Below are 24,921 nucleotides of genomic sequence, written 5' to 3'. Positions count from 1 at the left end.
ATATCATTAGTCTCATATTTCAATACAGATAAACTTTTTATTTTACTACTTTTTTAACAACATCAATATAAAACATGCATAATCAAACTAATTTAACAAAATGGTATTATACAAAATAATTATTAAATAAATTCAAAAAAATGTGAATTCCTAAAAATAAATATTTGTCATGTGGTGTACCGCGGGTTAAAATCTAGTGTATAGTATTCATGATGATTTTTATACTTATCCTATTTTAGCTCTATTCTCTCGATGACAAGCTCATCTTAAAACTTATTAGTAGTACTGGTTGTTATAAATATTACACATCAGTTTGGTATGCGACTAACCAATGTGGACACCCTTTATGGTCAATTCCACCTACAAGTTTACCAGTTGGTTCGTCAACATAAAAAAGAAAAAAACAAAGTCTACGCGGTCCAAGAGATGCAAGGTCGTTTTAAAATAATCGTTTGTTTAAGGAAGACTTCACGTTGTCATTGAACAATTATTGCTATTAATTTACAATTAGATTATCTTTCTACAAATTTAATATTTAATCTTGCAACCAGCAGCCTCATCTATCATAATACAAATATACATTGTGGAAAAAATGGCCAAAAATTGTGTATAAAAAAAAAAAAAAAAGACAAGTTCTATCGCCAGACTTGCGCGGATCAACACAGCAGTCTCGATCTTCATCTTCTGAGGTCAGCTCTTTTCTTTTCTCCCCCATTAGCAGGATTGCCTTTTTATTCGCACCAATGTTTTAATTAACCTTAAGTAAGATCTTATCAAAATCTATTATTGTAAACGTAAATAAGGATATTTTTTAAAGTTGTACGTAGAAATATAAATATCACCTTATGTTAATTAATCCATGGTCGCTAAGGTTATACATACATCAACGCTTCATCTAAGAAATTTGATTTTACCGCAGCTCCTTTCACCAATTGGTTGTGTTGGTTCTTCGCTTGACACGCTTCATCTAAGAAATTTGATTTTACCGCAGCTCCTTTCACCAATTGGTTGTGTTGGTTCTTCGCTTGACATTATATATGTTTTTTTTTTTTTTAAAGATTGCATATCGTCAGTTCAAGATGATCCAAAAGTTGGGAGCGAAAGGAATCAAGTTAGATGAACGTAATCTGTGGGATGATGGATCGGACCATGATGATGTAACAAAAATATACGTACAAGGGGGTCGTCAAGGCATAGGATCCTTGTATTTCAACTATGTGAAGAGTGGAAAACCGAAAGATGGATCAATCCATGGTTTCTTTGACTACGGTTTCACACAAACGGTATGTCGACATATCAATATCCTAAAAATCGGATATTTATGCGTCTACGCGGCCAAAATCACAGACTTTTTGATATTGGCAAAATATGTCAATATAAAAGTCAATGTTATTTTGGTCTAGTAAATATGACGAGGCAACCGAATAATTTAGTTTTTGTCATTTTTTATTTGCTTCTAATTCAGTTTATGAAGGGAAAATTATCCTTATAGGTAAAAAATGTATGTTTAACATACATGCTAATGATAAACAAATTTAAATAAAATACAAAGATAAGTTTTATGTGAATTGGTCAGGTGCTAGTCCCTTTTCGAGCTTTCACTTTCATCGCCTAATGCTGACTTTGTGATATATTTAATTAGGAATTCACTTTCATCGCCTAATGCTGACTTTGTGGTATTCTAATTTTCACTAATTTTGCAGTTTGAGATAAACCATCTACGAGATGAACACCTTGAATCTGTTGACACTTACTACAACACAAAGTCCTATGCGTTGCAAGCTATTCAATTCAAAACCAATTTCAGGACCTCTGAACTGATGGGGTACAGTTATGAGTGTACTATGTTTACGCTAGCAGTCAAAGGAAAGAAGATCATTGGGTTTCATGGATCTGATAGGGTTCAGATATACACTCTTGGAGCTTACTTCACTTCGATTACTCCTACGAGATTGGAAGCAAGAGGTGGTATTGGAGGGAAGAAGTGGGACGATGGATTCGACCATGAAAATATATCAAAGATCGAGGTATTAGGTGGTGTTGAAGGCATATTGTACATCAAATCTGACTATGTCAAGAATGGAAAACTGGAAAGTGGATTAATCCGTGGTGACTCTGGCGATGGTTTCACACAAACGGTATGTAGCTATATGTTTGAGAAATTATATTACCAAATGTCCATTTAATTGAGTATATCATTAAATGTTGTAGTAACATTTTTTCAAATTTTGCAGTTTGAGATTAACCAGTCAAAAAAGGAATATCTTGTATATGTTGAATGTTACTACAATGATGCGACTCAAGGCATTCAAGGGCTTCAACTCAAAACTAACCTCAATAGATCTGTTATGATGGGGTATAAAAAGGGCAGGAAATTTTCACTTGCATCCAATGGAAATAGGATCGTTGGGTTTCATGGATATGCCGACAAAACCCTAAAGTCTCTTGGAGCATATTTCAGTACGGCCACTCCTAATAAACTGGAATACCAAGGTGATCCTAGAGGACTGCATTGGGATGATGGTTGTAATTATGATGGCGTAAAAAAGGTGTATGTTGATAGTATACTTGATACTGTATATACTGTCAGATTTGAGTACGATAATGGCGGAAAAGTGGAAAAGACTCCCTACCGACGTGATGTTAAAAATGAAAAGGAGGTCATGATTCTATTAAACTATTTCAAGTAACATTTCATCGACCATTCATATATATATCGGTTCTTGAGGCGCTTATACATAGCTTTTTGTGATTGCAGTTTGTGCTTGACTATCCAAGTGAATATATCACGTCTGTGGAGGGAACCTTAGCAGCTCCGAAAAGTGTCAACATTACGTGGATCACGTCATTGACATTCAAAACATCAAAAAGGAGAACCTCTCCAACATATGGAAGTGTGTCTAGTGGTAGAAAATTTGTGCTGGAGAAGAATGGTAGCGCTCTTGTTGGGTTCTATGGATATAATGGTGTTGGTAATACTCTTAATGCTCTAGGAGCATATTATCGCCCGTTTCCTCCTACTCCTGATGCGACGAAACTAGAAGCACAAGGTGGTGACAGAGGAGCTTCTTGGGACGACGGTGGTACTTTCAACAGTGTTAACAAGATTTACATTGGACTAAGCGAAAACGTTATTGGCTTTGTCAAGTTTATGTATTTCAAAAGCGCTAGTGTGGTCATCGGAGATGATCATGGCAACAAGACCATGCTATCTGATATTGAAGAGGTAACTCATTCAATTGCCCTAATTTAAAGTTCTAGATATATAGTTTAACTTTATTATCATTCTTCATGTATTATGTTTTTCTTTTTTGCAGTTCAAGCTGGATCCGTTTGAAAAAATTACATCAGTGGAGGGTACTTATGATGATAAATCAGGAGGTATAACCATGCTTAGGTTCAAGACCGACAAAAGAGACTCTCCATACTTCGGATTCGGTACAACACCAACCTTCGTGCTTCACAAGGATAATCACCAGATCGTTGGGTTCCATGGAAAATCCAGTAACATGCTTCATCAACTTGGGATTCATGTTCTACCCAACGGTTTTAAATTTGTTTTTTAATGTTGTCCTACTTTTTTAAAGTCTACTATGTGTTGAGTTTCTCATATGGAGTGGCGTGTGTAATAAATAATAATAAATCATTTTTTAGTGACATCCTATCTTCAACTCTGTTCTACTTATTGCGTCTCCTATATCTGTATAAGTGTGTCTTTTGACAGGACTATCACGTAATGTACAGTTTTTGCTTCCTAAATTTTGAGTTCTGATGCTTCTCTAGTTCTCCGTAAGTGTTGATATTCTTACCCCAAGCTGCAAAACCATACTGTCTTCATCTTATGTTTTGGTTCAATAATACATTTCTGAGCTGCACATACATACATATAGAAATTTAGGCAATGCTTTGAATTAAATCAATTAGTCTAAAAAATATTACTGTATCTATTTAATGGTATAGTGATGTAGATAATAATGTGAAACTGATGTGAATTTGATTTTAGAAACTCAGAAAGATATCAAAACTTTCTCCACCACGTTAAAATTCTTTTTCACTTTCAAATATTTCACGGATGAAACATATTTTTACACAAAATAAACGCAAACTTGAATAAACGAAAAAAATAAACTTACACAAACAAATCTTCAATCTCAAATAATAATACTATTCATAATATTTTATTTAAATCAATTTATCCGGTACATAGTTCGGGTTGGTATATAGTTGGTCATTATATGGGGGTGTTTAAATTTAAAAATAATAAATTAAAAGAAATGAGACATTTTTTTTCAACCAAACATTAATTAAAAGAAAACTCTAGAGTTGATTGCCCAAACTGGATGAAAAGAGTTTACAAATGAAGTTTCTAAGAGAAGAGATCTCGCTGTTCGTACGAGACAATCCGCCTCCAGATTTGACGCACGTGGAATCCTAGACAGGGTAGAGAGAGGGAAAGAAGTCTTGAGCAACCTGAAATCATCAATGGTGTTAGAAAATGCTGGCTAATCGTTAGGGTTATGCACCATCGCGAGGAGCTCCGCATAATCAGTCTCGAAACACTGGCAGGTCAAACCTCCAGAAAGGATACAGTCCATGGCCCACAATAAAGCTTCAAATTCCGAATGAAGAGGGGAAGGGCTCCGACGAAGACACTTTGCTCCCAATAAGAGGGACTGATCCTCAGCGTTACAGCACAACCAGCCCAAACCTAAGTTCACATATGTAGCTTTCCAAGATCCGTCAATCCGACAATGAGGTAAATGATCATGGACAGCCCATGGTGTAGGGGTTCTGATAAATCCTCTGAGAAAGACTGTGTCTTATCCCATAATAACTTGTCACACAAAGCCTGATCAATGATAACTAATGGCTCTGCCTCTACGCCTTGGATAAGTTCTTTGTTTATATCTATCCAGAGCGACCATAAAATTCATGGAAGCTGAAGATTCTTTTCCAAATCTCCCTTGTGACCGCCCTCCAGAAGATAAAATCAAGATTTGAAAACACTGAGGTATAGGGAAAACCCCAGGCACAACTCGAGCCGGTGACAAATCCCAAACATCTCGCGATCAAGGACACTCAAAAAGAGCATGATTAACTGTCTCAACCATATAATCACATCTTTTACACCAAGTATGACATTGAATACCTTGTTGAGCTAGCCGGCCCATCACAGGGAGAGAACCATACGTAATTTGCCAAAAAAGTGTTTAACTTTTGGTGCAACCTTTAGTTTTCAAGCATGATCGCGGAGGGCGGAACAGGTCGGACCAAACTCCACACCTTCATCCAGCTTGCGTGATAGCATATAACCCGATTTAACAGTATATTTTCTGAATTTAGAGCAGTGCCATACCAGTCGATCCTGTTTGAAAGACTTACTCACCAACAAACTTTGAATAATCTCGATATCCTCTATATCCATAAATTCCTTTAGGATAGGAAGATGCCACTCCTTTGTGACTTGATTAATCAAATGATTTGCCATCAAACTGGGGTTTAATAACCTACCTCTACCATTTGCTGGATGGGGATACTGATCAGGCATCCAAGTATTTCGCCAAACCGAAAAATTATACCCAGAGCCAATTTTCCACCTCATAATGCGTTCCATTAATCCTTTAGTAGAGAAAATACTCTTCCAACTAAATGATGGAGAGTACGGTTTTTTGGCCAATAAAGGATGTTTGTTCTGAAAATACCTACCCCTCATCACCCGAGTCATCAGAGAATTTGAAAATTTAATTAAGCGCCAATATTTTGTAGCCAACATCATGTCACTAAATTGAACCAGAGCCCTAAAGCCCAGGACTCCATGATTTTTATCCTTACATACTTTATCCCAAGCGACCCAGTGTAAGCCACGAGCCTTATCATTAGACCTCCACCATAATTTGGAAATGGCGCTCGTTAGTATAGATGTCAAATCCTGTGGAAGTTTAAAACATGAAATAACATGAGTGGAGAGGGCTAGAGCAACTGATTTAATCAGTATCTCCTTCCCACCTTTTGTTAGATATTTCACAGACCAACCATTGACCCGGTCACCCATTCGATCACTAACGTAACTAAAGACCTTATTTCGTGAACCCTCTAGACTTTCTGGAATTTCTAGATAAGAGCCGATACCCCCTTATTTAGAGATGCCAATGATAGTTTTTAAATGGACTTTAGTTTGTTCAGCAACTTTCTTTCCAAACATGACAGAAAAATCATCAAGGTTCATCTCTTGTCACGAGGCTTTTCCATAATTCCCAATAATTTGTGTGACAGTCTTACACTCCTCCTCCCCTGCTTTACAAAAGAAAAGACTATCATCCGCAAACAACAAATGGGAGATAGTGGGAAAATCACGAGCTAATGTGATACCCGTTAACTTTTCTCTCTTTCAGCCTTCTTAATATTAGCTATCAAAACCTCAGTTCAAAGATTAAACAAGTACGGTGATAAGGAATCCCCTTGACGTAACCCCACTGTGGGAGAATGGAACCACGTGGCTGGCCATTACGTAGAACTTGGTAAGAAACCGAGCGTGCACACCACATAATCCATGCAATCCATTTACGATCAAAACCCAAGCGGCTAAACACCGCTTCCAAAAAAGTTCATTCTACTCGATCATAAGCTTTACTCATATCTGTTTTAAAAGCTAGGAAATCTTATTTACAACACCTACTTGTCTTTAACCTGTGGAACAAATCTTGGACAATCAGAATGTTATCCATAATTAATCTACTCGAAACAAATGCCGATTAACTTTCCGAAATAAGAGAAGGCAAAATTCTCTTGAGCCGAAAGTAGAGAATCTTCGAGATAATCTTATAACTTACATTACATAGACTAATTGGCCGAAACTCCGATATTCTTTAAGGCTTATCAACTTTCGAGATCAGACATATATTGGTTTTATTTAACCTTTGATCAAATTGACCAGTCTGAATAAAATCTTTTACCAGACTCACCAAATCCTCTTTAGAAGATGACCAAAACTGCTGATAAAACAGGACCGTCATTCCATATGGTCCCGGAGTTTTATCCGGTTTCATAGCAAATAGAGCTTTCCAAACTTCTGATTCTGAAATATCTTTGGTTAACTCCCTGTTCATATTGTCCTTAATGAGTAGTTTTACCACCTGGACAATCTCTAGAATATAACTCATAGTAGAATTTTTGAAAAGATTTTTAAAATAAGAACTTGTTATATTCTCCATACCTGAGTAGGACATATCCCAAGAATTATCTGGACCAAATAAACCAACAATCTTATTCCTCACCCATCGCTGCTTAGTGTGACACCCCGGTTTGCGGAGAGGTTTAGAAGAATTGATTTGGCCACCTATGTCAGCAAAGTGAACTTATCTTTTTGGTCAAAGGTCCTTAGAGAACTTCACAATTAAGCATGCTTATGCTGGAGTAGTCTCAGGATGGGTGACCTTCTAGGAAGTGGCTGTCTAAATTGTGCGACTGAGGACAAAACACAGGAAAAGATCATGTGGTGATTTGTAGGGGTGATAACAAGTCTTTAAAGCCACCCGGACTTAGCAAACCGACCGTTGGATATGGATGCACTCTCGGGCCTAGTGACAAGATATGAGGCCCATTAGGAAGGTGGGCCCATGGACTGGGAGTGGACATGGGGTCCGCTAAGAGGTGACTGTCAGGGCATTACAACTGGTATCATAGCGGAACCAAGACGAGTGTGGACTCGAGCATGGGCTAACACCGTTGGGGGTGGTGATCTTAGTGCATAAACAGGATATTGCGATCTGTTACTGGGGGTGAATTGAGACACCCAAGTTTGTAGAGAGGTTAAAAAGAATTGATTTGACTACCTATATCACCAAAGTGCAACTATTTTTGGTCAAAGGTCCTAAGAGAACTCCACTATTAAGCATGCTTATCTTGGAGTAGTCTCAGGATGGGTAAGCTTTCGGGAAGTGATTGTCGGAATTGTGCGAGTGAGGAAAAAACAACAGGAAAGATCACGAGCTGTTTTTAGGGACGATAAACAAGTCTTTAAAGCCTCCTCGACATAGGAAACTGACCGTTGGATATGGAGGGGCTCACAAGCCTAGTGAAAATACGTGAGGCCAATTAAGGAAGGTGGGCCCATGGATTAGGAGTGGACATGGGGTCCACTAAGAGGTGGGGGTTGGAGCGTTACAAATGGTAATCAGAGCTGAACCCAGACGAGTGTTGGGAGAGGCTTTTGATTCTGACATTGTGATGGCTCCATGGCTAACTGCTCTCGCTGTTCTAACAGAATTCGAGCTCTATGTTGGCGTAGATCTCTTGGGAGACGTTGTATGTGATCATTGTATCTGTGAATGTTCTGATTGCCCTTGGAACGAATATAACTGCTCGTTCAGGTGCTTGGATACGAAAATGGTCGTGTGTGAGGTCAAGTGTGTGATTGAGGGATTGGTACCTGAAACTAAAGATAGACTAGCAGAGAAACAAAGAATTTAGTATCCTTATAAAGTAACAAAACATAATCTTTAAACAATGAAAATCTCGACTCGAACAAATAAAACCCTAATGGCAACGACGCCAAATTGAAACAAGCTTTTTACTAGGTTTGAAATGAAAGGAATGCGTTCAATCAAACACAAACATGATCAAGAACAAGATTCATGTGTTTCAATAAATCTGATATAGTTGTAGTACAAAAGGTGTCAATCCATAAAGAGTCTGATGCATACAGTTAAAATATGATCAATGATTACAAGTTAAGCCAATTCAGATTTAAGTTGATTTTGGCATTATTGGGGAAGGCGTAAACGGTAAGAAACAGTGCCAACTCACTCCAGTATCTCAAATGGTCCATAAAACTTCGGAGACAATTTTGTAAAGCTCTTCTTCTCTACAGTCAGTTGTTGATAGGGTTAAGATTTGAGCCAGACCCAATCGCCAATACTGAATTCAACAAAATCTGTGATTTTTATCATAAGCAAGCTTCATCCGTTGTTGAGCCTCCAAAACTCGTTCCCTAGTTGTTACTAGAAACTCATTACGCTGTTCTAACGCAACATCCAAAGCTTCAACCTTTGTACTACCCCCTGTATAGTCCATAAATCTAGGCGGTTCTCGTCCATATACCACTTGGAACGGTGTAGCAATACTCCACCCATGGAATCCAGTTCAACCATTCTCTTAGAGTATCCCCTGTCAAGCATCTTAGGTACATTTTTAATGTTCGGTTAACGGTCTCCGTTTGACCATCTCATTGGGGACGATATGCGGTAGTAAAACATAGGTCTGTATCTAACAACCGAAATAACTCACGCCAAAACAAGCTGCGAAAAATCTTGTCAAGGTCCGTGAGTATGGTTTCAGGAATCCCATGTAACAATACAATATCACGGAAAAATGCGTATGTCACTGTACTAGCCGAGTAAGGATGACTTAACCCAATGAAATAAGCATATTTTGAGAAACGATTTACCACCACCAGAATGACTGTCTTACCAGAAACTTTAGGCAATCTTTTGACAAAGTCCATTGAAATGTCAGACCAAATATGAGCTGGAACCAGAAGTGGCTGGAGCAACCCACTTAGTTTAATGTCTCCCACTTGTTTTTTTTTTGGCAAATTTAGCACTTTATAACAAAATCTTGTACCCCCTTCTTCCATCCTTTCCAATAAAAATCTCGACGTATCCGTTCCATGGTTTTCTACATGCCTTGATGCCCAAAATTTTGAAATGCGGATATTACCTCGCCTATTAATTGTAATTCAGCGTCAATATAGGCTCTTCCTTTGAAAAAAAATCACAAACTTCAACCTGTAGCCTTGCTAGTATCCCAATATCAATTTCCTCATCCCAACAGACTATGCGTCAGCCACCTTATTCGAAATGCTAGGGCAAAATTCAATGAACAATTTAAATCCCAACAGTTTGCTTATCCAATGTATTTGTGGTGACATTGAAAGTCGTTGTTCCAGTATAAACTTAAGACTGTAGTGATCTGTTTGAAATAAGATCTCCAATGTATCACTGCTTTTGCCAATACAATAAGCTCCCTTTCATATGATGCGAGCTTGTGGTGTCGTTCTGCGAGTTTGCGACTAAAAAAGGCTATTGGGTGATCGTTTTTGGTATAGAACAACACCAATACCACTACCTGAAGCATCACACTCAACATCAAATTCTTTAGAAAATTTAGGTAGCGCCAAAACTGGAGCCTTCAAAAAGGCTATCTTGAGTGTTTGAAATGCTGCTTCAGACACTTATCCCCACACAAATATTGTTTTCTTGAGACCACTCATCTACGGTGCAGCGAGGATACTATAATCTTTGATAAATTTCCTGTAATACGCCAACAAGCCTGAACAGCCACGAACAGCACGTGTCGACATAGGTCTTGGCCAATCTCTTACTACCGTTATCTTTGACTCATCCACTTTCACTCCAGCATGGGAAATATCATGTCCAAGATAGCCCACCTCTTCCTTCCCAGAAAAACACTTTGACCGTTTCAAAAAGAACTTATGTGCACGTAAAAGCTCAAAAACTGTCCTCATGTGGATTATGTGGTCCTCCCATGTCGAGCTAAATACCAAAATATCATCAAAGAAACCGAGAAAATTTTCCAAAGTATGCCTTGGAATATTGAATTCATGAGACTTTGAAATGTAGATGGTACGTTTGCGAGCCCGAATGGCATAACAAAAACTCATAATGTCCATGGTGAGTCTGAAATGCTGTTTTCTCAATGTTTTTCTCAAACATTCTCACATGATGATAACCGGATGTAGAATCAAGTTTTATGAAATAACGTGCACCATGCAGCTCATCCAAAAGCTCATCGACTACTAGAATCGGAAATTTGTCTTTAACCGTCACCTAATTAAGCTCCCTGTAATCGATGCAAAATCTCCATATATTGTCTGATTCTTTTACCAGCAACACAGGAGAAGAAAACGAGGAAGAGCTGGGTCGTATGACCCCATTATGAAGTATTTCTGCACATTGTCTCTCAGTCTCATCTTTGAGCAAGTGTGGATAGCGATAAGGCCTCACCGCCACCGGGTCTACTCCGCCCAACAATTGGATCTTGTGGTCAAACGATCTCTAAGGAGGTAATCCTGTCGGCTTATCAAATAGAGCTTTGAATTCGACCAATAGCCCCCAAGCAATTTCGGTGTAGTTTGGAATTTGTAGTGTTTGCAAAACTATCTCACTTATTGGCTCCAGAGACACGGTTCCAGGCTACTGTTAACCAAAGCAAAAAATCTCATCTTCATCTCCGACCAAAATTTCTAAAGTGTTAGTGTACCAATTATGTTAAGGGTTGTCCCTTATCCTCTCTCTCATCCGCTTCTACATTCCATTTAACAAGCCTATCCCCACGAACAAACTCAATAGTCCTTGTCGAACTGTCCCAAATAACTCGACCAAGGGCATTTAACCAGCATATACCAAGAACCATGTCAAATCCACTTAATGGAATTGCAAAACAATTTATTTCAAACTGGTATCTATAACGCCCCCGAACCATCCTATGACCGGACTAGCCAACAGACAGTCACGAGACACCACTATGAAAACTGCACCAAGGTGGTCCGGTCGAAGGATATTAGCTTTTGCTACCCAACCAGTCTTCCCTAGCACAATATCCTTGCTCTGAGACAACTTAGGCTTTGCAACCCTTGTTGCCTAGAGTGTTGTGTTAATTTGGACAAGGCTAATACCGAATGAGACAACATACTTTATAAGAAAATATTTGTATAACATACAAGGTTTTAATACCAAAAACGTTTGCAAAAGAAACAACAATTGCACCTCTAGCCTATTTTTTTGCAAAACCAACTTATAAAGTTTGTACCAAAGCAAAAACTCTACAACTGCTTTCCTACGTCCCGAGCTCCCTCTAATGGTTCCCCCTAAGGTTACCTGCAACACAAATATGGAGTCATGAGTAATCTAGTATTACTCAGTGAGGTCGCAAACCTAACAACAACATTAGTCCAAAACCGATCCCCAAACTCAATAAACATAAATGAGATAACAAGCATTTCCACAAAGAATGCAAGAAAATCAGAGAATGCAATACGGAAGCAATCGCACAACTCAACAAGCATTGACAAGCTATAAACTTACACAGAACTGATCCGAGTAACTAAATAAATAACTATGCATGCAATTTTCTGAACTCGATCTAGACTCCATCTCATTTCATCTCCTAGGGTGCTGATATCCTGCCTTCCTTTCTCCCTTATCACGCTTTTTCTACCTAAAGTTGAACCCACAAAGGATACCACTAAGAGTCACCCAACATGCATCGTCATGCAATATCCGGCCTAGGTACGGGATATGTCAAATTCTGTAAGTGTCCACTTGGGAACATGTTTACTTGACATCATCACCGAAGGGAAGGACAGACATATTCCTAACTTAGTATGCATATGGCACCGGACATTGAGTCGCGAGTACCGTACACTAAGGCTAACATCAATCTACATGCAATGAAACCTATGGTTAGACATAACACATAGAATCAAATGCATGCACAAACACTCACACATGTACGTAATCATATTTGAATGGATCAAGATTATCACGTTCATGATTGGTACCAAACGTCTCTACATAAGATTCAAGTTAAACATATGATGATAAGCGAGAACCTAACATGCAAGACTCTAACAAGCCATCAAACACTCAAACAACAAATCAATCATGCAATGAATAAATCAAGCAGGAAATAATCATGCAACTCTACACATGTACGGAATCATAAGTGAACAGATCGAACTGATCATGTTCATGATTCAGTACCTTAACATGCGTTAAAGATGCTTGCAAGCAAGAAATCCAACACCAAGGCAAGCAATCAAACCACCAACAATCATGCATGCAATTAATCCAGCAATTAAGCTAAAGAATTATGCATGAAATGATAAATTCAAGCAAAACCCCCAGTTTTGTCATGCGCCATATCACATGCATCGAGACTCATAGATTTTGGCTGGAGATTCTTCGCTTGCTTCTATGATTGCGGACATACAACGCTTCCCAGACGCTGAACCTCGGCCATCTTGAACATGCAACACTTCCCTCGGATTCTTCATCTTGATCTAGTGTTAGTTAGGAGAACTAGCCTTCAATCTTACCTTCTCGCAACATAACCACCCTTGCTTTGATATAAATCAGATTTTTTTTCTTGAACATAGTCCTCAAGATGAGAAACTAGTTTGCGGATCTTCGATTGGAAAAACTGGATAACTTCTCTATCAGCTTTCTATCTTCAAGTTTAACCTACAATCAAACCATAGAAATAGCTTCCAAGGTGTAAGACTATCTCACGGCTTGATTACCCTTCGCGATTTTCTTGCTCTCTCTCTTTTCCTTTGAACAGCCATTGGGCGTCTCCTTCTCTCATCTCTTCTCCAAAAATAAAGTGGAGAGTAAGTATTTATAGAAGGCTTGGGCGAGATTGTCTTTGACACACACAGGGGTGAGGTGTCGCCATCACATTTTTCAACCAACACTTGGCAAGTGTGTGATGACACCTCTCCAAATGAGGTGTCACTCGCTGAGTTTCTTCTCACAAGTGGTGAAATTAATTATTCTTCCCCAATACTTGTTTATCTTGTGATTATAAAATCACTTAGTGGTTTCTTCACAAATGCACTCCTCTCCATTAAAATATTCCCACTAATGCAATCGTTGGAATAAAATATTGCTTATTAATTTCAATCCACTAGTGCGCCCATCTTGAATAAAATAATGATTTAGTGATTCTGCTCCACTAATGTTAGGGTCAACGGTACGGTCACGGTACAGTCAACAATACAGTCAACGGTACCGTGAACGTTTGTCTCTTGGTCACGTACGCTGGCCTCTCGATACGGTACATTAGCCTCTCGGTACCGCACGGTCTCTCATAAATCATGTGTTGACTATCAGATCAAATTGCCCACTACTTGATATTTCTTTGGACATCCTTCGAGCGTTCCTTTTTATTTGGCATTCTCTTTCATTCGAACTCTTTTTGTCCAATAAATTTTGACTTAGGGTTTCTACCCTTAGCACGGGTCACTACAGTATCCATGTACCTCCATTGGAAGCCCCTTACATAACCCATCCAGTAGACATTTTCCACCATTAGCCAAGGCATCTACCCTTCTAGACTTTCATATCATTGGAACTCTCAACTTTGCGGCCACACACTCTTGATGAAATTGTGACTGCTGCCCGTATCCAATAAAATCCATCCTCTAACCCCTGCAATATCTGCGATCACTTGAAAAGTACTTTCATTTTGTTCACCATTCAGGGCATTTAGTGAGAGCTCCAACTCTTTTTCTTCTAAAGGTTCATCTTCTTGTTCTGCCCCATCCCATACCAGCTCAATGTGAAATATAATTGGTTGACATTTATGTCCCGGTGCATAAACCTCGTCGAAATTGAAAGAAAGCCCTCTCGTCTTCCTCTCACCATTTCAAAAAGCGTAAGCTTCTTCCTAACCTGTTTTGGCGGATTGAGTTTGGTTGGAGTATACTCAGGCTGAGGGACTAGACTTCCTGTTGTTCTGGTCTTAGAAAAGAAAGTGATATATCTTGTTGTGGGAGCTGAGTGTCGTCCAAACGTATGCACACTTCTATCACTGACTATCTTATGTTCATTATCTCTCGCATACTCCATTGCTTTAAAGATTGTCTCAGGCCGCAAATGCTCAACTTCCTTGTGTAAGCTGTCCGTCAATCCTGCACAAATCTGCCACAACTGCTGATCCCCTGACAACCTTGTTTGTCTAGCCAGGCACTCTTCAAACTGGTTGCAGTACTCATCAACAGTTCCAGTATGTCGTAAATTACACAATTCGCCAACTGGGTTTACCACGTCTTCTTTTCTGAATCTGCTGTTACAAATCTTTTTGAACTTGACCCAAGTGAGCTTATGTGTAACCAACCTTGGTAAGTTATTGTTCCAGTGATATGCTTGTCCTATGAGGACAAACGTAGCCTGTCAAACTCGGGCATCATCATGATAAATTCGTTGATCTTCAAAATTATCCTCACACTTTTGTAACCATTCCACTACGTTAGTAGTTCCATCGTACATTGGAAACTCTATCTTTGCTGCTAGTAATGTAAAACCACCACTTTTTCCTCCTCGGAAATCATCATCCCTTCCACCCTCTCGTTGTTCTCGTAAACCCTCTTCCCAGTAGTTAGAGTAAGTTCCATCTCCAATTGGTCGTACTGCCTAGTCTCCTCCCCCCATCTTCTCGGTGATGCCCTCTCTTATTACCCATCGAGCGCGCTGGACAAGGTCCACTAGAATAGGGCTTTCTCTTTTCACCTCTCGTCATACCTTCGTTTATTGAATTTTGATGGCCCTTTGACCTGGAAGCCGATCCTTCCTCCCCTAGTCCTTGAGACCGACGAACAGCCGCCGCTAATGCCTCCAAGCTCACAGTTTTTGATGTTTTACCAGCATGTGTACGCTCTCTAACCCCCCCCCCCCCCTTTGTTCTTTGTGAGAAAAGGGGTCAAATATACCAGGTCCCTAGAAAACGCGCAGATCTGCTATCTATTGGGTCGGGGGTAATTGGTTTCTCTTTTTTTCTAACTCTTTTATTCTTTTCAATTTTAATTAAGTCTTTCCTTCTTCTAACAGTTGGATGGAAATTTGTGTAGGTATAGTTATGATTTCAGACATTTCTAATAACATACTCTTCTTTTAATTATATAGTGATAAAGAAAAAAATATAGATGGGCCCAATGGCCCATTCGTGGAAACAACGGCCCATAAAAAATAAACCAAATAAACCTTTACCTCTTCGTATCAATTTACTGCTCTCCCTAGACGTCGACCTGAGAGGATGAAGGTATGTGTGAGTGTGACGGTGAACAAAGGTCTACATGTTCCTACTTCGTTTCTCATTTTATGTTTCCTTATCTTTTCATGTTTCTGTGTTTTAGTTTATCATCCCAACCCCAACCACTGGTTGAACGACGGCGGAAGAAGCTCAAGATCCACGATGATCAGAAACTGTAAGATTTTGCTCTTATGTATTCATCTTTACTCATTTTTGTATATTTTGATGATAGGTTATTGGTAGGTCTAGTAAACGTATAATGTCTTGAATTGCTCTATTTATAAGAAGTATTGTTCATATATTCAAGGTGTTGTACAAACACCTATTTATACAGACTCATTGAAAAGGACTTCTAGGTTAAACCAATTACAGAAATTTCCTAAAACAGAATAATCAAATATAGAGTATTGAATGAGGATCATTATCGTATCTCTAACACGCCTCTTCAAGATGGAGGCATGTGAGTGACGCCAATCTTGTCGCGGATGTGGAGAAACTGGGCTCGAGGTAATGGTTTCGTCAAGGCATGAGCTAGTTGATCTTTAGTGTTAGCATGAGAGACTCGCAGAGCTCCTTTTTGAACTTGATTACGAAAAAATGATAGTCAATGGCAATGTCTTTCATACGTGGGTTTGCACAAAGGAATGTAGCTCCAACATTGTCACAATAGACAACTGGTGGGTTCTTGAGAGAAACGCCCAAGTTCAGTGAGGATATTGCATACCCAATTAAGTTATGTGGCATTATTAGCAACTGTTGTTTATTCAGCTTCGGTGGAGGACCTGGCCACTCTTTTTTGTTTCTTTGCTGTCCACGAAATGGGGTGTTGACCAAGGTAGACAATGTAGGAATTTGTGAAAACATAGTCGTCATAATCGACAGCCCACTCGGCATCGGAATAAGCATAAAGACTAATGTTGTTCCTAGCGGAGAAGAATATTCCATGTGTTGGTGTCCCAGATAGGTAATGTAGTATGTGCCTGGCTGCTTGCCAGTGGTCTGTGGTAAGACGATGCATGAATTGGGAGAGACGATTAAAAGCATACGCAATATCCAAACGTGTAAAGGCAAGATATTGGAGGCTGCCAACAAGCTTATGGTACTGCGTGGGATCGACTAAAGGGGTGCCGGTATCGAGTCTGAGTTTGGGCGACGACGCCATTGGCGTGGTAACAGACTTAGTGTTAGTACTGTCATAACGATGGAGAAGATCAATGGTATACTTTCTTTGGCAAAGATGGAGGCCTGCTTTTGTTTTGTGCACCTCGATTCCAAGGAAATAATTGAGATCTTCAGCGTCTTTTACAGAAAACCTCTCAGCTAATAGATTTAGAATTTGTTGAACTGATGTGATGTTACTTCATGTGACTATGATATCATCGACATAAACAAGAAAGTAGACAACGGTTCTTACCACCATCAACACAAACGGTGAAGTATCTGCAAGTGAATCCACAAAACCAAGACTAACCAGATAGTTCCAAAGTTCAATGTACCATCCTCATGGAGCTTGCTTTAAGCCATATATGGCTTTGCAAAAAATGCAAACATAAGCTGGATTGTCGGTCTTAACGAAGCCTAGTGGTAGCTCCATATAGACTTCATCAGTGAGTGTGCCTTTTAAGAAGGCATTGTTGTCGTCAAGTTGCTTATTCGGCCAGGAATTTGTCATAGCAACATCAAGAACCAATCTGATAGTGGTGGATTTGTTGAATGGACTGAATGTAACTGTGTAATCTTCGTTGTACCGTTGATTGTATCTCTTTGCAACAAGGCGAGCTTTGCACCTATCTAGAGAGCCATTAGACAGATATTTATTATTGAAACTCCACTTACATCCAACGACATTGAAATGTGAATGGCGTGGTATGAGCTAGAGGGTTTGATTCTTGGCAAATGCATTAATTTCCAGGGACATTCGACAGTACCACTGTACATCTTGAAGAACTTATTTTTCGGTTTGAGGTTTAGCTGGAATGACCTTGGAGAGAGCAGCAACATAGTTGTATTGCGGATTAGGTTTGTTGATGTTCTTTTTCCATCGTATGATCATGGGATGGTTATTAAATGGTGAATCAGGATGTTCAGGTGAAGCTGGATTTGCAGGTGAATCATGAGCCAGACTCAATGATGGAGAGACAAAGGGAGTCACTGGAACAGAGGAGGCTTCGCTTGAAGGAGAGGCTGGTATAGTTGGACATGAATGTGAACTTGGGCTGCTTGGTGGAGTTGTGTGAGAATGGGCCGATGTAGGGCCTGATGTTGCAGAGCAGAGATTGTCTTGTGCGTGTCGAAGGCTGGTGTCGTTGTCGAAGCTTCTCCGACCTGGTGAGAAGTTGAGCTCATGGATCTTGGCGTCGTTGGCGAGAACAGTGGCGGCTGAGGCGAGGGCGGAGGTGATGGATGGAAATGTGGTGAGGCGAGTTTTGGGATTGAAGAAGATTTGGCTGAGGAAGATGTTGATTAAAGGAAAGGGGATGTACATGCGGCCTGAATTTGGTTGTAAACACAAGTATGCACTTTGAGTCTGAGAGTATACAATGAAGACACAGGGCATTGAATGATCTTCCAGTTTTTTTTTGTGTAAGGGCGTAGCCAAGGGAAGCAGAGACACCCAAATACACGAAGCTTTAAGTAATTCGGAGCTGTTCTAAAGAGTTTCTGGAAAGGAGTTTCCATACCAAGCACAGACGTGGGGAGATGATTGAGTAAGTTGCAGTTGCAAGTTCATACGTCCAGTAAGTCTGCATGTGTGAGTAAGGTGAGACCAGTTTCCACCACATGCTTGTGTTTCTTTCTGAGATGTCATTATGCTCATGCGTGTGCAGTGGTGTTGCTAGATTAGAGATGCCAGAGGTGGAGAGAAACTATCAAAAAGCAATTAATTCGCCTCCATTATCTGAGTAGAGAATTCCTATTTTGGTGGAGAAGCGATTTTCAACAACGGTTTTGAAGCCTTGAAAGGTTTCATAGACTTGGGATCTGAGTTTCAGAAGATATAATGAGGTGTATCTGCTGTAATGGTCAACAAGGATAAGGTAGTACTTATAATTGTCAATAGAGAGAATAGGAGAGCTCCAGAGATCCGTATAGATGTATTCTATAGGACGAGAATAGACAATTGAGTTTTGAAAGAAAGGTAGTTTGTGAGCTTTATTGATAGTTTAATCAGAACATAAAGTGTTTAAGGTTAAAGATTATTTGCAGGGTAAAGAAAAACGAGAAATAACGGTGTTTGTGATAGAAGTAGATGGGTGATCAAGACGACAATGCCAGTCAGCCTTAGTGATTATTGGTTTGGAGGAAGCAAAGAAAGAGGAGAGAGTTAATGGTGAGGCTGGCCACTCGTATAAGTTACCCCTGGTCTTGCCTTGGAGTAACGAGTCCCCCGAACCCAAGTCCTTCACTTGAAAGTGAGCTGGGAAGAATTCAACGGAAACATTATTAGCATTGCATATGCGATATACAAATATGACCTTTTCTGTATATTTGGAACACACAAGACATTGTTTAGATATAGAGCACGAGACTGAGAGGTTTGAAAACTAGAACCATTGTGAGTGAGGGGAAAACTAGTCCCATCGCCAATGAGAACATTATCACCACCATGGCTAATGAAGTGACAGACTGGAGGGATAGCTGGTGAGGTGGTGAGTAGAGCCAATGTCCATTACCCATGGATTGGAGGAAGCTGCTGAAAAGTTTGCATGCGGATGCCAAAGATGAAAAGGAGACGGGAGTAGACCAGACTGAGATGCAGGATTGGATTGTTGTAGTTGACTGCAATGTTTAGCACTATGTCCAAAAAAACCACAGAGCTGACACTTGCCTTGATAGCCACAAGATTTACGGTTGTCAGGTCTTGAAGACTGATATTTTTGCTGGTTGGTGTTGTTCCAGGGTTGAGTCTGGCGCTGAGTTTGTTTACCATTGAAGTTGCGTGATTGGTGTTGACGTGAGGCAACATTGTCGGAGGCTGGAACTGAAGTAGAGATAGAAGATGCAGCAATCATCAGTTTTGCTTCTCTAGTGAAATTTTTTTCATGAACCTCGGTGATGGAGGGAGGCTTTTCAAGTCCTTCAATCTGGTCAATAACAGACCGGTAGTCTTTAGTTAAGCCAACAAGAATGAACTCAAATTGCTTTTCATGTTCAAGCGGTTTTGCCATGACAGAATGTTGATCAAACTGATTGGTAAGGCCCTGCATATAATCATCCACAGATTTGTCACCTTTTGGATATTGCTTAAGTAGGAGATGAAGTTGTTGAATGTATTCCCAACTGGGATTGGCATATGTGGCAGCAAACTTGGTCCACAGTTCTGTTACAGTCGTGGTCTTGGTGACAACAGGTTGAATGGATGGAGATAACATGCTGATAAGATCGTTGTAGATCAACTTGTATTATCTGCGCCATTTGGTGTAGTCTGGATTCGGTGTCTTCTGATTATTGGCGGTGACAGTCGAAGCTGGCATGGAGGTGGAGCCATCGACATAGCCAGCTAGATCATGCCCATCAAGTAGGGAGTAACTTGAAGACTCCATGTTATGTAGTTGTTGGGTGTGAGCTTAGTGATGTTTATCATATTGACGTTGAGAGCATCATGAGGTGTGACAATTCTGCTAGTGTTTTGAGTCATGGATAGAGGCGGCTGTAAAAGGGAGGAACAAGAAAGGACAAGATCTGAAAAGGAGAAAGAGAGATAAGAGAAGAAGAATAGAGCGAAGAAGAAGAAGAAGGGGGAAAAGTTTAGGGTATCGAATCTCGTTGTGATACCATATAAGAAGTATTGTTCATATATTCAAGCTATTTTACACACACCTATTTATACAGACTCAATGAATAGAACTTCTAGGTTAAACCAATTACAGAAAATTCCTAAAACAGAATATTCTGAATATTGAATATTGAATGAGGATCATTGTCGTATCTCTAATACTATTAACTTTCATATGTTCCTTTAATATGAATAGACTCGAAATCTTCATCTATGTTAAATTATTCAGTACTGAAGTTTTGTCTTCACCATTATTGGTATATGATGGGCTGAGTACTACAGACCAATGTGAAGACATGCATGCTCGTATTAGACGCCCCAATCCACGTTATGAGGAGTAGTCGGCTAATGTTGATTTTATCGTTTTGGACTCTCTCTTTTTTGAACAAACAAGGCTTTCTTTCATTCATTAGACAAAGTAATCAGGACTGCAAAATTTAAGAGTTTTCAAAGATAAAACTTGACAGCAAACATAAATAACAAACTGAAAGATAGATAAGTCAGACAGTCATGGCCAAGAGGTGTTGGAGATTTGAGAAAAGCATCAAACCGCAAGCTAGCTCAAGGTGCATCAACGCCACATTCGCAGGCAAGGTGGAGATGTGGTTGATGGTCCGTATCAAGATGACATTGGGACGTTAAGAGTATTTCCATAGCCGAGAGATACAATGGTGTCATCGGCCCATTGGGCATGGCTTTCTTGAGGAATTTTTGGTAACCACACTTCTATGAGCTACGGTCATAATTCCGATATTCTTCAGACTTTGCCAAGGGAGAACTGTGACATCCCATTTTCAGAGACTTGCCGAGAGATTTAAAAGAATTGATTTGGCCACCTATGTCACCAAAGTGCATTTATCTTTTCGGTCAAAGGTCCTGAGAGAAATCCAGAGATAAGCGTGCTTGAGCTGGAGTAGTATCAGGATGGGTGACCTTCTGGGAAGTGATTGTCGGAACTGCATGAGTGAGGACAAAACACATGGAAAGATCATGTGGTGATTTGTAGGGACAGTAATAAGACTTTAAAACCTCCCGGACGTAGCAAACCGGCCGTCGGATATGGATGGGCTCACAGGCCTAGTGAGAGGACGTGAGGACCATTAAGAAAGATGGGCCCATGGACTGGGATTGGACATAGGGCCCACTAAAAGGTGGTGGTCGAGGCGTTACAAGAACATAAATCCTAGCTTTTTTTTATTTGTACTTGATAACATTCAGGGTATAAGGAAGATATATAGAGAAGAGTAGGAAGGCTTCGGTAATCATCTCTCTTTGGATAGAAGATCATAATGCTGATCTTCCTGGGGCATCCGGTCTCAGAACAACTAATGTAGGGTAGCAATTGGGGTAGGTGAGGGTGCAGCTGAGACAGATAGAGTAGACGTAAGAGGAACCGGTAACCATCTCTCAACAGAGAAGAGGTCGTAATGCCGGTCCTCATCAGTCTTTGGTGGTCTGAGGTAGGGACCCTAAGCAATTCTAATGACAAGGTTCTCAAATAATATTTACAACAACAGAGCACCTATGAGTAATTATGTTCAAAATTGCAGTCCTCAGACAATTGAAACAATAAGTCGACACAAAGGAATGCTACGGGAAAGCAATTGAAGAGTTGGAACATACCTGGATTTGTGAAGGACATAGATTGGGTCTCGAGGGCTTGTCAAGGTCCTACACAGCTTTAAGGTCAACACAAAGCTCCTGTCCAACTGCGACCAAACAAAATGTTTGGTGAGGGGATCTTGGTCCGAGGAGCAGAGAGATGATAAAGTTGACTTCAAGGGACGCATGTGGCAAGGACGAAGCACAAGGTAAAGAAGGCGATTTGCAGTCTCAGATTGTGCGTTTGGAGGCTGGTAACTCGTGAGAAACACCTCACTGGGAAAAACCACCGGAAAAGAGAGAGAGGGGAAGGGATGAAGCTGTAGCATAGCCTGATTCGTTGAGTGTGGGCTTGATGAATCTCTGATACGTTCACCGTCGAAACAGATAAAAAGCAAGCTTAAGTAGAAGAGGAGAACACGGGAATGACAGAGCAGTTTCTCTATATATAAGTATAAAACAAAGAGATAATATGAAGAAAATATTTAAAGTTTGGTGTTCTTTAATAAACTCTGATTGGAAACTTATTCGAGTGAATATTCCAAAAATAAAGAATAATATAATAAGCATAGATTATCCTGTTATTGGTTTAGAGAGCAATGTTACAATGTCCCACAAAAAAAAAAAAACTAATAATATTAAGCATCGAGTACAATACTCACCATTATTTGTAGATAGTACACTGTCCCAGCTGGACTTTATTGCACAGCCTTAATACAAACATCTTATCAAATGATCAACACAATCTTGAAAGAAAAACAAACTACCAAAACCACAAATCTTTCTTACAAAAAATTAAAAAAGAAGGAAAAAAAAAACATCAAAGCAACTTTTTTTGAGTTCATAATCTCCTCCCACGCAAAATCAAGTATTGCTTATTTTTTTGCAAACTCTGAATCTATTTGTAGAACTCGATAACAGAATACGTATAAGAAAGATCAGTTATTTCACATTTATGAAAACCCGAAGCAGAGGCTACAGCTTCAAACTGAGAAGATGACCTCATTTCACCACCGGAACATTGTGTTAACATCAACATGTCCATACCGAAGACAATGTTAGAGAAATTGTCGTCGTCCCTCTTTGGTTCTGATGGTGCAACCGTGTCAACTATTATTACTTTCCCCTTTTCCGGCAGACTCTTCCAACAGTTTGTTAGTATCTTTACACAATCTTTCTCGTTCCAATCACGTAACATCCGCTACAAACATTTTATCCATCTTAGTTTGTAAATATATTTATTTTATTCAGTAACCTTTTTCATTCAAATGTAGTATATATAACTTACTCTCAAGAAGATTGCATCTCCTTTTGGAACTTCTATAAACATATCTCCGGATACATGCTCCACTCCTATATATAACAAATCTTAGTAGGACTAAATACACTTAGATAATTAAATATAAAAAAAGGTTATGGAAAACACCATTCAGTTTTCTACATGTCAAATTTGTATTAAATGATAGGTACCTGGATAAACATTAGCAGTGGCTATAATTGCAGCTAAATCGAAATTGATGCCCTTAATTTCAGGATACTTGCGAGTAACAAGGTTCATTATGGTGCCAAGTCCTCCTCCGATATCAACTAAAGTCTTTACATCTTTGAATCCTTTGTAAACTTCTAAAAACTTCTTCATGATCATGGTAGAAGATTCTGACATTGCCTTGTTAAATATACCAGCAAATTGTTCGTCCAACTCAATGTATTCGTAGAGTCCCATGCCATGGGCAGAACTGAATGCATCTTTTCCATCTTGTATCACATCCTTCAGATGTGTCCTGTAACATTAATTCTTCAATTGTTAGTACAAAGGTTATCAATTAGCCGGTTAGATACAATTGAGGCCATCAACTACTATAAATTGGCTGATCTGCAAATAAATGAGGTACGTACCAAGTTTTGAAAAAGACCTCGCTCTGGAGCAACATGAATTGGGTCATGAGCGAACCCGAGTCGTCACCGCGGTTTAAGAAAAACCTGCAAACGGGTTCGGCTGCATATACCCTTTGGGTCATTCCGGTTTGATCGTTACCCCCGGTTTCAACTATACGACACTTAAAGATCGAGTGGCTGACGAGTAACCGTAACATCCGGTCTAACAAGATTGGCGCCTCTGGGTTGGTGGGCTTGGTAGGGAGAGCAAAAGCTATCTCGGAAGAGGAGAGCCACGCGTCTTTGCCTAGCGCAGCGATGGTGTCAAAGACGCCAAGCTCCAAGGCAGCTTTGAAAACCATGGGAAAAGCCAATGAATTGGTGATCCTGAACGCTTGCAAGCTCATCAACTTTTCGTCAAGTTGTTCCTGTTCTTTGGTTAGACCCGGTTTAGGGTAAGTGGTTAAGGGTTCTTGAAGATGGTTCGTCATTGTTGTTGTTGGTTGGAAAATTGAAGAAGGTAGAGATGGGAAGGAACTAGGAAGATAGGATGGCTTTAACAGTTGGACTTAGAGTGCCATTTTATAGGGAGATATCTCAAACCAAGTGTCTTCAACCATCCTTAAGACCCTAACCACTTGAATAAATAAAACTTAGATAAATAATCATTAAGATAGTTGAAAAAAATATTAAAAGTTAAATAATACTGTGGTTATACATAAAGTAGGTAAAAAATATAAAAAGTTAAATAATAGTATAATACTGTGGTTTTACATAAAGTAGGTAAAACATCCAACGTTGGTAATACGACACACAACGCTTATCATATATTATTA

General features: G+C 39.6%; 2 protein-coding genes and 1 long non-coding RNA gene across 4 annotated transcripts; 1 reads left to right on the top strand and 2 right to left on the bottom strand.

Annotated features, from left to right (window-relative positions):
- The first annotated feature begins 512 nt into the window (after nucleotides 1-512).
- LOC104724217 (jacalin-related lectin 44-like) lies at nucleotides 513-3,657 on the top strand. Of its 2 annotated transcripts, XM_019232715.2 has the most exons (6): nucleotides 513-689; nucleotides 1,059-1,283; nucleotides 1,704-2,138; nucleotides 2,235-2,660; nucleotides 2,759-3,226; nucleotides 3,318-3,657. In XM_019232715.2, exons 2-6 carry the CDS (start codon nucleotides 1,080-1,082, stop codon nucleotides 3,564-3,566), a joined length of 1,782 nt encoding a protein of 593 aa, XP_019088260.2. In that variant the 5' UTR covers nucleotides 513-689; nucleotides 1,059-1,079; the 3' UTR covers nucleotides 3,567-3,657. The 2 variants fall into 2 exon arrangements, with proteins under 2 accessions (XP_019088260.2, XP_087332738.1); XM_087476612.1 differs by lacking the exon at nucleotides 3,318-3,657 and having other exon boundaries at nucleotides 2,759-3,253.
- An 8,035-nt stretch (nucleotides 3,658-11,692) lies between these two features.
- On the bottom strand, nucleotides 11,693-13,413 carry LOC147934501 (uncharacterized). Its single transcript, XR_015570956.1, has 2 exons — nucleotides 12,783-13,413; nucleotides 11,693-11,897 (listed from the first exon to the last, which is right to left on the bottom strand). It is a non-coding gene; the product is annotated as an uncharacterized LOC147934501 (long non-coding RNA).
- Nucleotides 13,414-22,818: 9,405 nt separating this feature from the next.
- Nucleotides 22,819-24,682, bottom strand: LOC104724216 (indole glucosinolate O-methyltransferase 1-like). Its single transcript, XM_010442672.3, has 4 exons — nucleotides 24,107-24,682; nucleotides 23,681-23,991; nucleotides 23,499-23,563; nucleotides 22,819-23,411 (listed from the first exon to the last, which is right to left on the bottom strand). Exons 1-4 carry the CDS (start codon nucleotides 24,574-24,576, stop codon nucleotides 23,109-23,111), a joined length of 1,149 nt encoding a protein of 382 aa, XP_010440974.2. The 5' UTR covers nucleotides 24,577-24,682; the 3' UTR covers nucleotides 22,819-23,108.
- Between the last annotated feature and the right edge of the window lie 239 nt (nucleotides 24,683-24,921).

The sequence above is a fragment of the Camelina sativa genome, chromosome 11 (assembly GCF_030686135.1).
Source record: "Camelina sativa cultivar CO46 ecotype springtype chromosome 11, ASM3068613v1".
NCBI classification, from domain to species: Eukaryota; Viridiplantae; Streptophyta; class Magnoliopsida; order Brassicales; family Brassicaceae; genus Camelina; species Camelina sativa.
This window is presented reverse-complemented; position numbering and strand designations above follow the sequence as displayed.

Excerpts from the sequence above, each read along its gene's own strand:
- LOC104724217 (XM_019232715.2), top strand. The coding sequence starts at position 1,080 with ATGATCCAAAAGTTGGGAGCGAAAGGAATCAAGTTAGATGAACGTAAT. Across the intron at positions 1,284-1,703 it reads ACTACGGTTTCACACAAACG|TTTGAGATAAACCATCTACG; the intron begins GTATGTCGACAT and ends CTAATTTTGCAG. Across the intron at positions 2,661-2,758 it reads ATGTTAAAAATGAAAAGGAG|TTTGTGCTTGACTATCCAAG; the intron begins GTCATGATTCTA and ends TTGTGATTGCAG.
- LOC104724216 (XM_010442672.3), bottom strand. The coding sequence starts at position 24,576 with ATGACGAACCATCTTCAAGAACCCTTAACCACTTACCCTAAACCGGGT. Across the intron at positions 23,992-24,106 it reads GAGGTCTTTTTCAAAACTTG|GACACATCTGAAGGATGTGA; the intron begins GTACGTACCTCA and ends TTAATGTTACAG. Across the intron at positions 23,412-23,498 it reads GAGATGCAATCTTCTTGAGA|CGGATGTTACGTGATTGGAA; the intron begins GTAAGTTATATA and ends AAATGTTTGTAG.